This window comes from Natrix helvetica, assembly GCF_964273705.1.
Source record: "Natrix helvetica genome assembly, chromosome: Z".
NCBI classification, from domain to species: Eukaryota; Metazoa; Chordata; class Lepidosauria; order Squamata; family Natricidae; genus Natrix; species Natrix helvetica.
The window spans coordinates 30,385,195-30,400,587 of NC_138554.1; the positions used below are offsets into that span (position 1 = coordinate 30,385,195).

Sequence of the window (15,393 nt, forward strand, 5' to 3'; positions counted from 1 at the left end):
TGCCGCACACTGCTGGCTCATAATTTGGTGGCTTCATTTATTTGCCATGGGAGCATAAACTCAGGAGTTTACAGTTAAAATTAAGACTTATTGCACTAACATGCTTGCCTCTGCTCATGTTTTGAAATATACCGAATGTTTTGCCCAAATAAATATTATTAACTTTGAGTAGCGTGGAAAAGAGGATTTTTCCAGCACATTAAGCACTATATAAGCAAATAGTTTGGAAATCAGTTTGTATCAAAGAGACAAGGTTATTTTTAAGCATGTGCAAAGTGTATCGAATAAGGGCAGGCTAACTTTTCTGAATGTATCAAGTAAATGTTGATTCCCTGCACTTTATATATATATATATAAAAAATAAAAATCGCCGCCTTAAATGGGTTGGGGGGGAACTAAAACGGCCTCCTCCCCTCTCCCCAAGCATGCGCACTGGTGAAAGTAGGATCAGGCAAGAAAGTGGCGGAAGGATACGCGACGCCGCTGCGATGAGGCGTGGAGGCTAGAGGGATATATATACGGAGGCTCCACCCCGCTGTGACTCATTCTGCTCTTGTCACAAATTTAGGATTCAAGATTTAGAGCGCCGGCGAGGCACGCGAAATCGAGGACATGGCTTTCTAGGGCTGCGTGGATCCCGGAGGAAAACGAGCGTGTGTTGCAAGCTGCAACAGAATCGGCAACATGGAGTAAGTAATGCGTTGGGATGCTGTCTCTTCCCATTCACCTTCTCCCGATTCCCACTCTACGGAAAGGGGGGGGGAGGGTCCCTTACGGTGGGAGAAGGACCCAGGGATGCGGTGGGCTTGGGGATAACTAGGGTCGTGCATAAGTGCACTAGTGTGCCTAACGTCCCTGTCCTACTGTCCCCATTTATTTGTACCTATTTCCTGTGTTCTTGTTCATGTTTATTCTTATTCCTGTTATCTTGTACATGAGTGACAAACTAAATAAAATAAATAAATAAATAAATAAAACTGAAGGAAAAGTAACGAAGCGGGGGTGACGCGTTCAAGGATGTTGGGATTTTCCAAATGTCTAAATAGATGCAGAGTAGCAGTCCTAGGTTTCCTCTCCTCTCTACTTATCCCCCCCCCCTCAGTTTCCTAGCATGCTAAAACCTGTTTGTCTGCCCGCCCCTCTTTCCATCGGGGAGTAGAGTAAGACTTTCTGCTCTCCAGGGAAGGAAGCAGATGCGGCTTGCGTAACCCTACTGAGAAAAGCCGGTGGCGAGCGGAGCCTCTGTGTGACCGCAGCTCTGTCACTGCCTCTTCTCCTGTTTCCCGCAAACATGCGTGTCTGCACCTGCCCTCGAATCTTCAGGTCTTGGATCAACTTCCAAAAAACTTATGCTGGCTGAGGATTTTGGGAGTTGAAGTCCAACAAGGGAGGGGGGGGAGGTTCCAACTGTTAGCAAAAGAGGAATTTGTACTATGGTGCTTCTACTACTGATGGAACAAAGTTCATTGCCCCTATTGCATGCTTTCCTTGGTATTTTGAAGAGCTGAACACTCTCCTTAATTTTCATCAATTTGGCTAACATTCTTGCTGGGCCTGGTTGTAATTAGATAACTACTAGTTGTAATTAGATACCTTCTACATGTCGTCCTTGACTTACAACTATTCATTTAGTGATTGTTCAAAGTTACAGTGGCACTGAAAAAAAGTGGCATGATTCTCACTTATGACCGCTGCAGCATCTCCATGGTCATATGATCAAATGTCTGGCAATTGGTGTATATTTATGATGGTTGCAATGTCCTGGGGTCATGTGATTCACACCTATGACCTTCCGAGCTGACCTCTAACAAGAAAAGCCAGTCGCTTAATGACCATGTAATTCACTTAACTGCAATGTTTCACTTCACTGTGACAAAAAGATCACTGCCTTGCTTAGCAACAGAAATTCTGGACCCAATTGTGGTTGTAAATCAAGGACTACCTGTACAGGGTATGGTCCCAGCCAAGTTATGCATCCATTATTGGCCTGCCAGCAGAGGCTTGATCTACAAATGTTTTCACAGAAGTTGATTGTACCACTGAACAAAGTGCTAAGATTTTTACTACAGGTAAAACAAATTCTAGTCTGTTCTACAAATAGAAAGAAATCTTGGCTAATGATTTCATTGAGAAAATAAGATTCATTTCTATTGTTTTCCAGGTCCCCTTTGGCCACCACCACCACCACCATTATCCTTGCCTGCAGGAGCAGAGCCACATCTTGCCTGCTGCGTACAAATCCTGCACTGAACCTGAGTGATCAACAATACAATGTCTCTGTTGGCAGCACTGACCCTGGACCTGGACATGACCATGATCCCAGCTAGCACCATGTCCTGCAGGCCGGAGCTGCTCAAGCACCGGCTGCCCCATGCCGGTCACAGTGAGCTGCTACCCGGACCTGTGGATCAGGGCTTTGCCCTCGGCATGGAGCGCCCAGTGCTAACAGGTGACCAGCTTGAGTGAGAGTAGAATATACCTTAGAATTTGAGAACATTTACATGTATAAGAGACAAGGAATATCCACTTTAGAGACATAAGATTAATACTAGTTTGCCAGCTATTTTAATACAATTGAGTGCTAACATTCTGAAAGGCTCCTCTTAGCGTTGGGATGATATAAAGACTTAAAGAGAAATCCATTTAGGTATCTGAGTCTAATCTGCATGGCCATTTTTATTTTATTTTTTCAATCTGGAACCAAGGGCAAAGGTAAGTATTCAGATGACCAGGAAAGAATTAGAATCTTCTTGAATCTTTTTTTAAATCTAAGGAACATATAATTTTTTGTAGCACAAATTTGATAGTTAAGCAAGGAAAGGGTAGGGCTTTTAATAGTCTTTCAATATTCCTTCCCTTAGTTTCTTTCCCCATCATCGCCACTACTTTGGCTTCTGTTTACCCATATTATAATTTGGTTGTTCCTGTACTAATTCAGATAAGCTATTTCTCTAAAATATTCCATACATAACTGCAACAAGCTTTATTCTTAAACACACCTAAGTTTACTTTCTAGCTTGTCTTGTTAAGTTGTGGCTTTGTCCCATTTTGCTTTTGCTACACCATAGGCGATGGCTTCTCAGACTGGATGACGGAACGCACGGACCTGGCCACGCTCCTGAGTGTGTCAGGGGAGTCCTCGCCAATCTCACTGCCCTCTCCTCCTGCTCCGGACCTGGAGGCCATGGCCTCCCTGCTCAAAAAAGAATTGGAGCAGATGGAGGATTATTTCTTGGAGGAAACTCTCTCACCTGATCAGGTAGCACCCAGCACCCCTCCCTCTGATGGGAATTTTCACTTTCCTTTTGGTGATGGCTTCCATTCACTGGACCACCACCACAGTACACCTGCACCCTTGCAAACCTTGGATTCAAGTTGCTTAGAATTGTTGGAGCTCTATGGTGGGGAAATGCCTGCTGAGCTCCCCCTGCAGGGCAATGAAATATGTGCCTCAGTTCAGCAATCACTTGTGCTAACGCCTAAAGGGGATCGACGCCAGAAGAAGAGAGATCAGAACAAGACGGCAGCCCTGCGGTACCGTCAGCGTAAACGAGCTGAACATGAAGCATTGGGGGATGAGTGCCAGGCCTTGGAGGCACGCAATCGCGAGCTGCGAGAGAAAGCAGAATCTATTGAGAGAGAGATCCAGTATGTCAAGGACCTGCTTATTGAAGTGTACAAGGCACGCAGTCAGCGCTTGCGAACCTCCCCCTAGAGGTCCTCTATCCTCATGAAAGGAAAAGTTTGAGGGGAGGCTATAGAACAGCGTATATAGGCGAGAACAGAACAAGCATGTTAGATATTTAGTTTGGGAAATGTTAGCACTTATTAGCCTGCATTACCCTTTGGGGATAGTAATGCAAAGGCAGAGTTGTAGAGATAAGGAATGGTGTAGGAAGGAGAATGAATTTAGTTTGAAAGAAATTGGTACTGCTGTTGTAGGAAAGAGCTAAGATTAGCCAGTTTGTGGCCATTACCGGGATTATCAGGGAAGGCTGTATTGGGATGGTGTCCTTCCCCCCCCCCCCCTCTCCTCCCAACTTGGGCAATAGTCCTGAAGCTGTGTATTAGCTTTTTGCTTTGTATGTACTTTATAGAATTCAAGCTACCTGTACCTAACTATGCACTAATAAACACTTATTTTAAACACTTGCTCTGAGTCAAGACTTATAGATGTCCCAGGAAGATGTATCACAACATAAACAAGACTTTTAAAATATCAAAGTTTATTTATACACTTTCACCAACTTAAATTTCATACCTGATCACAGAAAATTTCATTCAGCTGGGATACAAACTACTCTCAGAAACAAAAAGCTGTAACCAATGTTGCCATTTTTTTCTCTACCCCAAACTTAATACAAATCACTTATGTTCAGTGCTATGACTTCATGCCAAAAAAAACCCTTCAATTAGATAAACTTTATTATTAATAGAAATCATCGTCTTTTTCCAGTGACAGTTGATTTTGGATCTGCTGCTGCTTCCGATAAAGTTCAGCCACCTGTATTAAAAGAAAGGTAGCTGAGTATTTGTACATGAGAATTGTAGGATGGTCTCTTGGGGAAACTATTATACTAACTTAAGATTTCTTTTCAAACATACAAAAACAGTCTTTGCAATTCTCAAAATAATTTGAGCAAGATAAATTCCATTTTCACCCACCCCCCCTTCTTTGTAGCTATGAGAGCAGCCTGAAATGACCTTTTTAGGAGTCTGGGTCATGTTAGTATACATGAGGTATCTATTTTACCATGAACCCCACCGCATTCCAATTACTTCATTTAGAAAATTGAGCAATGTGGGTAATTTGAAGCTCAAAAGGATAGAAATGTTGTCCGTACCCACAAATGCTTTGCAGCAAAACTTTTTATTAAAAAAAATATGCAGCCCTAGGCTACAAAAATTGCTTAGTTTGTCTTGTCATGATTACAGGTAATAATGTAAAAGGATATGGATCCAATTTTGCATATACTGCAAATAATTCTTTACTGATTCATTTCCTCTTTATATATAGATATCTTGCCATCTTTACCTCAGCACTGCTAGTCGCCTCCTCTGGTTTCTTATCATCTCGGATGCGCAGGAATCTGGGAAAACGTAAGGAGATGCCCTTTTCTTCATCCACCTGCAAGGAATAATAAATTATCCTTGAAGTTTCATAAAAGCTACTTTCTTAAGGCCTCCTTTGAAGAACTCTTTTCTGGGCAAAGAAAAGAGAAATGGTTAATTGCTAGTTCTCTTCCCAGTAATGCCTTTTGCTAGCAACCATGACTTTAGATCTTAATTTGAATCCATCCAACTTCCGGGGGCAACTTTGCTCTCTCTCTCTCTAACATACACACACACACAAAACTACACATATCATGCATCTGGGAAACATCAGAAGAGGACCACACATCAAAAATTAGTTTCCAGTTATCAACTCTTCAAGTGTAGAAACCATTATTATGAACAATCGTTTATATACTGAAGCAACCATATTCAAATATAAAAGTTTATGTTAAGGCACTGGCTATAATAGTTAATATTTATTGTTTCAACTTTGCTTGCTTATCTGAGGCACAGACTATGATGATGATGTTATAATATAATATTAAATTCACGTGTAATAGCAGAGAAGTGAGATGATTACATGAGTTCAAAAATATACTCATAGATCATTTTTAAGACTTGCATGGTCCTACTATATGATTTGTTAGGAGTAAAACCAGCATTACCAGAATGACTCTTCACTGGTTTCTGAAACAATGAGATCTGAAGTTTCTTAGAAAGGCTCTGGGGTTATGAGTTGTGTGAAGGGCTTAGAATCCACCAGATCTTATCAAATCCTTGTACATGCCTCTAGCATTAATAAAGTTACATTAGGTTAAGAGCATATTCTAAATTTATTTCCCCATTACAGGTGGTCCTTGATTAATGACCATTCATTCAGTGACCAAAGTTGTGATAGAACTGAACAAGTGGCATTTATGATTTGTCACGGATGTTCTGGCTATTGCAGTATCTCCAATCATGATCCCAATCTGCATGCTTGGTACCAACGTGCGATTATGATGCTGGCAGTGTGCTACACGGTCACCATTTGTGACCTACAAGGAAAGTCAATAGACTGGCAGGAGGTTGCAAATCGCAAATACATAACTTCGCTTAATGAGGGTGTGGGATTTGCTTAGTGATATCAATCAGAAAGTGCTGAAATGGCCATTGCTAAGTGACATAGTCACATGATGTCACGTTTTATGACTGCTCCACTTAATGCCCAGTCCCCATTGTTAAACGTTATTTAGTAGTATTGTTTTATTTTATTTTTTCTATCTAGTCATACTGTTGCTGACACAGCATTTGAAAATGTAGTATTTCAAGCTGAACATCAAAAACCAACATAATTATGGTAATTTTAAACATTCAAATGATCAAATAAAATTTAAACTGTTGAGATTACAGCCAGGTCACTCACAGTATAGTTCTGCATTTCCTTCCAGTATAGATTACTGAACAGTTGTTACTTAATACATTATATATATATATATATATATATATATATATATATATATATATATATATATATATATATATATATATATATATATATATATATATATATATATATATATATATATATATATATATATATATATATATATATATATATATATATATATATATATATATATATATATATATATATATATATATATATATATATATATATATATATATATATATATATATATATATATATATATATATATATATATACATACATACACACACACACACACATACACACACACATGTGTGTGTGTGTATTATAAGTTAAATGTTTGTACCTTATATGCTTCTATACAAAACTAAAATAAACTGTTTCAGTGACTAGGGCCTATGCAAGGGCCTAATTAAAAAAACTACAATAACTACAATAATACATGCATGGCATAAAATTAAAATCCTTATACCTATTAAACAGTAACATTTCTAATCTTAAAATGTCATTTTAACAGCTGAAGATGTAGCTTTACAGATTTGCCTAAGAAAATGCGTTGAAATTGCTACAGAATGCTAAAGTAATACTGCCAGAACTGTGATCTCAATATTTCCTAAGCAGTGACAGCCAATCAACAGTTTATTCACTATTTGTGGTAAGTACAAATTACATGTAGTCCTTGCTATACACATATGAATCCCTTCCAAGGTCTCACCCATCACTCACCAAACCTGATGCTGCTCTGTGAATGGGAGAAATGGATAAATCAGCACACTTCACTTCCCAAACATGCTGGGACTCCAACCAGTGATCAGGTTCAGCTGTTCCACCCCAACGATAGTATCGTCGTGGCTGTGGAATCACACAATCCTGTAATGCAGAGACTAGAGTGAGTACTAAGAATCTGTGATTTTTTTAAAAATTGAAATATTCTACTTCACATATAAAATGTACTTTTTGGCACTTTTGATAGCATTCAGAACTTGAAATATAGCCCAAATTGTAGAAACATTCAGAGCAATTAGTGCACTAGCAATATTGTATAATACTATTCTGAGTTCAATGGATAGGTTGGTCACCTTAGGCATGTGAATCAGAGAAGAAATCAACAGTAATTGCTCCATCAAATAAAAAGAGTCTGCTTTTTCCTCTTTAGTTCTTCTTAAGGACTTAAACATTAAAAAATGAAGGAATAAAAGATATCAGTAAACCATATTCAAATGAACAGATAAAAGTTCCTACCTTAAGTGAGTTATGGAGTTTCTCTAAGTCCTCATCAGAGAATCCAGTGCCAATCTGAGAGGGGATAAAGAATACTGACAATTAGATACAAATAACTAAATGTCTACCATTAATATTTTAAGGGACAAGGAAGCATGAAATGGAAAATATAAAAGCTACCAATTTTACAGATCAGATATTATTTATTGTGTATTTATTTTGTAATATTGGTAGTTTTTTCCGGTAAAATTAGTAGTAAGATAAACTGTCATTATGGCAATCTTGTTTTATAGATTCTAATTAGAACAGGTGGAGTCATTTTGGTCTAGTGGTTAAAAACACTAGGCTAGAAACTAGGACATCATGCATTCTAATCTCCCCTTAGCCACAAAGCCAGCTGAGTAATTTTCACTCTTGCTCAGCCCTAGGAAAGAAGGCAACAGCAAATCACTTTTGAAAACATAGAATCGTAGACTTGGAAGGATCTTGGAAGTCTTCCATTATAGCTCCCACGACCACCCTCCATGCAGGAACTTTCAGTCTACTCTGGACAAATGACTGTTCAATTCTTTTCCCTGAAAACCTCCAGTGACTGCTCACTATATGTTGCCAAGGAAACTGCCAAGACTTGTCCATGTGGTTTCCAGGAATCAAGACTGACTCAAACACAATCCTCTTCCCTCCACCACAATTAAGGCAGGGCACTTGATGCTATTCAATACCAAAAATTTATAACTGGTAAATCAATGATCAAAATGTCCTAAAAGTGGTATTCTAAACATTCTTACCTTGCAGATGCTCTGGAATTCTTCACTTTCCTCATCATAACATGCTAGAAGGAAACCTCCATATGTGCCTGCCCGTTTGCCCTTGCCCAAGTAGGCACCAATCACCACCAGGTCAAGGGTGTCACCAACACCTTCCAGATAATCTTTTTTAAGCTAGTATGGGAAACATAGTTAGTAATGGAGTAAGTCATCTGCTGCTCAGGGTCTGGACCAATATCTACCTAGACAGATTTTTCTGGTTCTGGAGGGATATATCAAGTAGGAAAGAATAATTTGGAATATAACTTTTATTATTTGCATTCCTTATTCCTGGCCATTCTGGCTTCTTTTATTCAAACTGAGAAACAAATAAAATACCACCCATCCTTGAACAATAGTATGGGCAATTTGAAGAAATGGGGCAATTCTGCCACAAGTCAACACAGCTAAGCAATTGTATCACATACTATTTAGAGCTGATCAAGCATTTAGTTCTTACCTTCAGCCAATTGTGTGACCTCTTTGCAATTTCATATGTGGCATCCACTTCCAATGTTTTTACCATTAACCCTTCACATGAGTCTGAGGAAGGCAAACCATTTTATTATCTTCTACAGCATGTTTTTATTCAGTTTTGCTATTTAAAAGCTTAAAAGCGAAATAAATAAATGATTCACTTGTTATTCTCACAGTTGTACTGACCCTAGGTTATCCATCTCTGAAGAGGGATGGTTCAAAAATGTAATAAATAAATAAAATTAATTAATTAATCCACTGAGGTACACTATTAAGATGGTAAACTTCATTCTTCTAAATGTTAAGACTCTGCAATATCAACTTTCATTTGATGCTCAACGGAAGGTTGAGTTTTATAAGCAAAGATACTAAATGAAACTTGTGTATGAGCTACACAATACCTTTGACAGAGCGTTCCAGGAATTCTGCTATCTCATCAACATTACTAGTATCCATGGAGGTGGCAAAAAGGAACTGGCCTTCAACTTCAGTGAAAGAATTATGCAGTAAGGTCCGACGCTGAGACAGGGGCTTCTGGACTAATGACTAAAATACAGATAGTTACACATTTAAGAAAAAGGCACAAAGCAGAGACTAAAAAAGAGTAAAGAAATAAAAGAGGTAACTACAAAAACAATTAGAGACACAGAAAGAATAATAAGCAAGATTACTATAAAGTACCAAGCATTTATTTTTAGAAATTTGCTTGTGTTATACTTACCATTCCATTAAGGTAGAGCATGTCAAATGCATATATACAAACTTGCACTCGGATATCTGCAGCATCCACATCCTAGAGAACAATCGTACCGTAAAAGGGATAGGGCGGTTAGATATTTATACCACAGAATATTAATTAAAACATTTCTGGTTTAATTTTATTACATGACTTTTACATATCCTCAACTAATAGGTGCCAGAAGAAAAATATTTTTTTCCCTATATGAGGTGTCCTATTTTCAAAAATTAGAATTTCCAATATATGATATTTCCCCCCTCTCCTCCCATCATTCAATAAGTAATCCATTTCACTGCAGTTATGATATGCTCGAAAGCAGGGGTGTCAAACTCAATTTCATTGAGGGCCGCATCAGGATTGTGGTTGACTTTGGGGGGCTGGAGTGGGCATGGCCAGTTCCCACTGCTGCTGTGCTCGCTCTCCTTGGCCAGGTTGCTGATGGTGTGTGCAGGAGGCCCACTCCATCCTCTTATGAAGAGACCTGGCTTTGTAACCAAAGCATCCTCAGTGATATGATGGGAGACCACCAAGAGAGGTCAGGAGGGGACAAGGGGATGGCAAAAGGCAGCAGGGTTGCTGGTGGCCAAGTGCTAAGGCAGGATTTACTCTCACTCTCTCATTATAAACTTCCTTCCCTCCTTTTTCCTTCCCTCTTCATTCTTTCCTTCTTTTTCTTTCTTTGCTCTCTGCCCCTCTTTCCTTGTCCTGTTTTCCCCACTGGAAATAGCTGTTTGCTACACACAAGGAGGGGATACTTTCCTAAGAGCTCACAATTCAAGAATACCAACGTGCACACAAGGTATCTCAGGGTGGAGAAGGCCATGGGTGCCTAGTGATAGAACGACCATTGACTTACCTGAACGGTCCTTCTATGTGCACTGTGAGGGGAATCCAAGCATGGGTTAACTTTGTCCATTAGCCTAGAGACTGAGCTTTGTAATTGTTGACCACGCCTCCTCTGACTGGGATAGTTCAATTTTGTACGAAGGCTCAGCCGATCCAAGAGAAGCAAATGAATCAGCATATAAGAAGGTAAGTAGACGCGTGGCGTGCGTGTGAGTGTGAAATCAATGCCAATGCCCAGACCAGCCAAAGCCGAGGGCAGGTTTGGATTCCCTCTCACAGCGCACAGAGAAGGACCGTTCAGGTAAGTCAACGGTCGTTCTCCTGTGCGCTGCTTCCGGAATCCAAGCATGGGACATGCCAAAGCAATGAGTTTGAAGGGCAGGACGTAGGCTGGTCAGGAGCCATGGATGATGATACAACCCTCTGTAAGACACGCCGCCCAAAGGAAGCCTCCACTGAGGCATATATGTCCACTTTATAATGTCGGATGAAGGGTGATGGCGATGACTAGGTCGTCGCCTTACATATGTCCTCCACCGAGGCCTGCATTACCCAGGCTGCCCTGGTGGCCGCACTCCTGGTGGAATGGGGAGTGATGCGCCTGGGTGCAAGCTGGGATTGGCGTTCGTATGCGAGGGCAATACACGCTTTCAACCAGCGCCCGATGGTGTTTGAGGACACCTTCTGTCTCATGGATGCCGACTGGAAAGACACGAAAAGCGCCTCCGATCTCTTGAATGACGCCGTATGTTTCACATAGTGACGGAGTGTCCTGCGAATGTCGAGATGGTGCCACCTTTGTTCCTGAGGGTGTGACGGTTAAAGGCAAAAATCTGGAAGAATAAGTTCTTGCGCCCTATGAAACAAAGAATTTTTGGCAGGAATGCCGGATCCAATCGTAGGATGACTCTGTTTGAATGGAATATACAGAGATCCTCATGGACTGATAGTGCTGCCAGCTCTGAGACCCTTCTAGCGGATGTAATCACTACTAAGAAGACGGTTTTGAGGGTCAACAATCTGAGACTGATGGTACGAATGAGTTTGAATGGCTCAGCTGTGAGAGCACTAGGGGTAAATCCCATGTAGGATAACGATGGACCACTGGTGGGTGAGGTTAGATGTGCCCTTCAGGAAGGACCGGACCCTTGGATGGTGAGCGAGGGAGCGGCCATGGCCGCCTCAAATCACAGTTGACAATTTTGCAATTTGCCGATGGAGAGTGCTGGGCGTTAGCCCTTTGTCCATGCCCGATTGTAAGAAATCTAGTACCTGTGGGATGGATGCCGTAATTGGGTCCACAGAGACTGACCGGCACCACCTGCAGAAGGCCTGCCATAAATCTGCGTCGTGGACGGACCCCGAGCTGCTTGGATTGTGGCAATGACCTTGTCAGAGAAGTGCTGACGAATCAGGATAGCCTGCTCACGGCTAATTGTAGTTGAGGGTTCGGATGGATGAGAGCCCCTTGAGAAAGAGTTATCCGGTCGTCTGGAATTCTCCACGGTCAGGATATTGAAAGATGGACGAGGTCGGCATACCAAGGGTGTCTGGGCCACATTGGCGCAACCAGGAGAACCTCTGCCTGTTCCGACAAAATCTTCTGGATGACTAGCAGTACGAGTGGGAGAGGCGGGAAGGCATATAGAAGATCCTCCAGCCAGGGGCTGCGAAGGGCATCAGTGCCTTCTGCTTGCGGTACGTAGAACCTGGTGAAGAATCTCAACAGGTGTGTATTGTGTGGTTGAGCAAAAAGATCCACTTGGGGACGGCCGAAGTGGTGAGACAGTTCCTGAAATAGAGTCGGATGGAGTTGCCACTCCGTCTGGTCTACCGTGGTCCTGCTCAACCAATCCCCCTGTACATTGGCTCTGCCCGATATGTGCTCTGCCCGAAGTGATAACAGGTGAGTCTCTGCCCAATGGACATTCCGCTTCCAGCATCAAGGCCTGAGACCTGGTGCCTCCCTGGCGGTTGATATTCGCCTTGGAAGCAACATTGTGAGAACCAACACGTGGTTGGCTGTCACCAGGTCTCGAAAGTTGCAAAGGGCTAGGCAGATTGCTCGAAGCTCTAACCAGTTGATGCTGTTCAGGAACTCCTGGGTGCTCCAGCGACCCTGCGTCATCTGGTCCAAGGCATGGGCACCCCATTCGCCTGTTGTTACTACAATGCGGTCCAGCTCCTTGAAGAGGCACCTTTTGAGAATCCTGGAGGATGTCCACCAGCGGAGTGATCACAACACCTTGGGAGGAAACTGGACCTTAGTTTGTGAGTGGCTTGTGTGAGCCCTCTGAAATGGGAGCAGAAACCATTGGAGAGGAGTCGAGCGGGAAAGAGTTGGAAGTTGCATCGCTGCCTCCGGTACTAGAATGATCGGCCATAGCAAGGTACGAAAGAAAACGGGAGAGAGTTGAAAGGCTCAAGCTCACGTCTGAAAACAGGGCAAACCGCTGATCAAAGTGGCGAGCTGACTCAGAGCGATGCTGCAACACGGTGCTAAAGGAATGGTAGTGAACCGACCTCTGCAGGACAAATGACTCTCTCTGTATTCCACCGCAGTTTGGGCGCGAAAGGAAAGGAAAACTCCGCCCCTTCCTGTTGTTTTTTGGTATGGCGCTAGCAAACTATTTCAGCGCAAAATTCAGATTAGTTCCAAAAATAGCCGCCATTCTTCTCTATCTGGAAGGAAAAACTCGGGATGCTGAAAAAACGTTGCTAAACTTGCCCAGGACCATGCAGCAGCGGTAAGCTCCGAAACGATAGGGAACGATGTATGGTTGACCGCGCTCGCGCCTGCTGGAAACAATAACGTGCTGCCTCTCTCTGCGGCAACCAGGAAGCGGATTGTTCACCCCCGCGCCGAATCTAGAGTGGCGAACCGACTCTCACCATAGCCACTGATCAACAATGTGTGTGGAGAACCGACTCTTCTGATTTAAAACCCATTCAAACACCCAATAAGCAATCCTCTTGGTGAACGTTCGTCTGGCTGCTAGAGCCACAAGGAACTGCAAAATATTTAAATTCAAGCGCGAACGAACTCCGACAATCCTCAATCAAACTCTGTTCCAAGATAAAATTGGTAGCAATGAAGAATCCGAGTCCAATGAGTTAATTTTGTCTATTATCCTAGAGGAAAATTTTTTGCGTCTTTTTAAGGCTGGACTGAGTTAAAAAACTGAACTATCCCAGTCAGAGGAGGCATGGTCAAAAATTACATAACTCAGTCTCTAGGCTAATGGACAAAGTTAACCCATGCTTGGATTCCCAAAGCAGCGTACAGGAGAACAGGCCCTCAAGGCCTCCCGACCCACTAAGATACCTCATGCTTCTCCCTCTCTTCTTGCCACATGGACTCACATACCTTGCAAACATCTGTCTCCCCCCTTTGCTTCTGTTTGTTTGTCTTTGCTTTGAGAAAGGAGAGAGGAGAGTTGGCTGGGAAATGCTTTTTGTGCTGAGAATGGATGCTCCTGGGTGCTATAATATCGCACAGATTCAGGCACCCATCCTCTTGCAGGGTCAGGGACCCAGAAACTTTCATTCTCGGTGTGAAAAGTGTTTGCTGGTCTCTTGTTCCTCCCTTCCCCCACAACTACTTTACACTTAACTACTTAATGAGACCCCAGAGAGCACGCCTGCATGCAAATGGGAAGAAAGAGAGGGGGGGAAGGGGGGGAGGGAGGAGAGAGAGAGAGATGGAGAAATCCAATTTTGTGTGTGTGTATAGGAGAGAGAGCGATCAATACAGGGCACCCAAGCTGCTGGCAACGGCATGGGTGACAGGTGCCACCTGAGCAGTGAAGCGAGATGTTGGTGGAGTATGAAGCAAGGCAAGTGGGTGGGTGCACTTCAGTGCCTTGCTGATGGGGCTCAGGTAAGCCGGTGCAGGGAGTTGCTTCGTGCTCCCACCCTCCACCCCTGGCCTTGCTTTGTGGCTGTCACACCAGTATGTTGCTCAGTCTCTTGCTCGCTTATGGTGAAATGGTGAAAAACGAAGTGAGGTAGGGGTTGGAGGAAGAAGCAGGGGGTTCAGAGCTGCCCCATCTACCCTGTCCTGCCTTACCTGAGGGCTCTTCAGCCAGGCAAAACCCTCCCTCCACCCAGGGCAGCCACATCCCTTCACTAACCTTTCCAGCTCCTTTCACTGCTGCCGTATGCAGAGCAACTAAAGTAGTCTGTGGGACTACAGTAAAAATAATAGTTCAGACCTTCCAACTTATCACGGAAAAAAAAAATCTCACGAGGTTGGAAGGTCTGAACTATTTTTTTTTTATTGTAGTCCCAGACTACTTTAGTTGCTGTGCACATGGCGTCAGAGAATTGGGCCTGTGTGCGTGCACACCCACCGGGATGGCGTTGGCCGGGCCGAAGTGACATGGGCAAGACCCTTAACAGTTTCCAGGATGGTCATGTTGGCCCGATTTGGCCTCATCGTGGGCTGGATACGGCCTGCTGCCTTTGAGTTTGGCACCCCTGCCCTAAAGAAAGGACTGTAGCAGGGACAGTGATTAACACATTCTAGAATCATCCAGCATGTTTTACCTTGCGTTTGCGGGTGGTCAATACTTGGAATGGAAGAATCTGTGTTGAAACAGGGTCCCAGGCCACTGCCTCTGCATCCAAAATGCATGATTTCACAGTGCTGTTTTTCACCTGCACAAGAATATAATTTACCTCAACTGAATTTCTGCATGCTGCAAGTTCTCAATCCAGTACCATTTTTTAAAGCATTCCTCCCACTGACTACTGAAATTGCTCTTGTGCCAGCAAAATCATCTCCATGGTGCTCCCTTCTGTGATATTTCTAACAA

At 42.7% G+C, this 15,393-nt stretch overlaps 2 protein-coding genes across 3 annotated transcripts in view; one reads left to right on the forward strand and one right to left on the reverse strand.

Moving 5' to 3' along the window:
- Nucleotides 1-532: 532 nt before the first annotated feature.
- ATF5 (activating transcription factor 5) lies at nt 533-4,152 on the forward strand. Its single transcript, XM_081932493.1, has 3 exons — nt 533-689; nt 2,162-2,449; nt 3,069-4,152. The coding sequence occupies exons 2-3, from the start codon at nt 2,272-2,274 to the stop codon at nt 3,713-3,715; spliced, it is 825 nt and encodes a 274-aa protein (XP_081788619.1). The 5' UTR covers nt 533-689; nt 2,162-2,271; the 3' UTR covers nt 3,716-4,152.
- Nucleotides 4,153-4,209: 57 nt separating this feature from the next.
- The window catches only part of LIG1 (DNA ligase 1), a 39,693-nt gene continuing 28,509 nt past the window's right edge, over nt 4,210-15,393 (reverse strand). For both annotated transcript variants that reach the window (XM_081932463.1, XM_081932462.1), the window contains exons 19-27: nt 15,125-15,235; nt 9,713-9,784; nt 9,393-9,537; nt 8,975-9,057; nt 8,497-8,649; nt 7,730-7,783; nt 7,214-7,357; nt 5,036-5,128; nt 4,210-4,504 (exon numbers count right to left, since the gene is read on the reverse strand). In XM_081932463.1, coding sequence (XP_081788589.1) covers nt 4,430-4,504; nt 5,036-5,128; nt 7,214-7,357; nt 7,730-7,783; nt 8,497-8,649; nt 8,975-9,057; nt 9,393-9,537; nt 9,713-9,784; nt 15,125-15,235 — 930 coding nt within the window. In that variant the 3' untranslated portion in view covers nt 4,210-4,429. The remainder of the gene's footprint in view (nt 4,505-5,035; nt 5,129-7,213; nt 7,358-7,729; nt 7,784-8,496; nt 8,650-8,974; nt 9,058-9,392; nt 9,538-9,712; nt 9,785-15,124; nt 15,236-15,393) is intronic.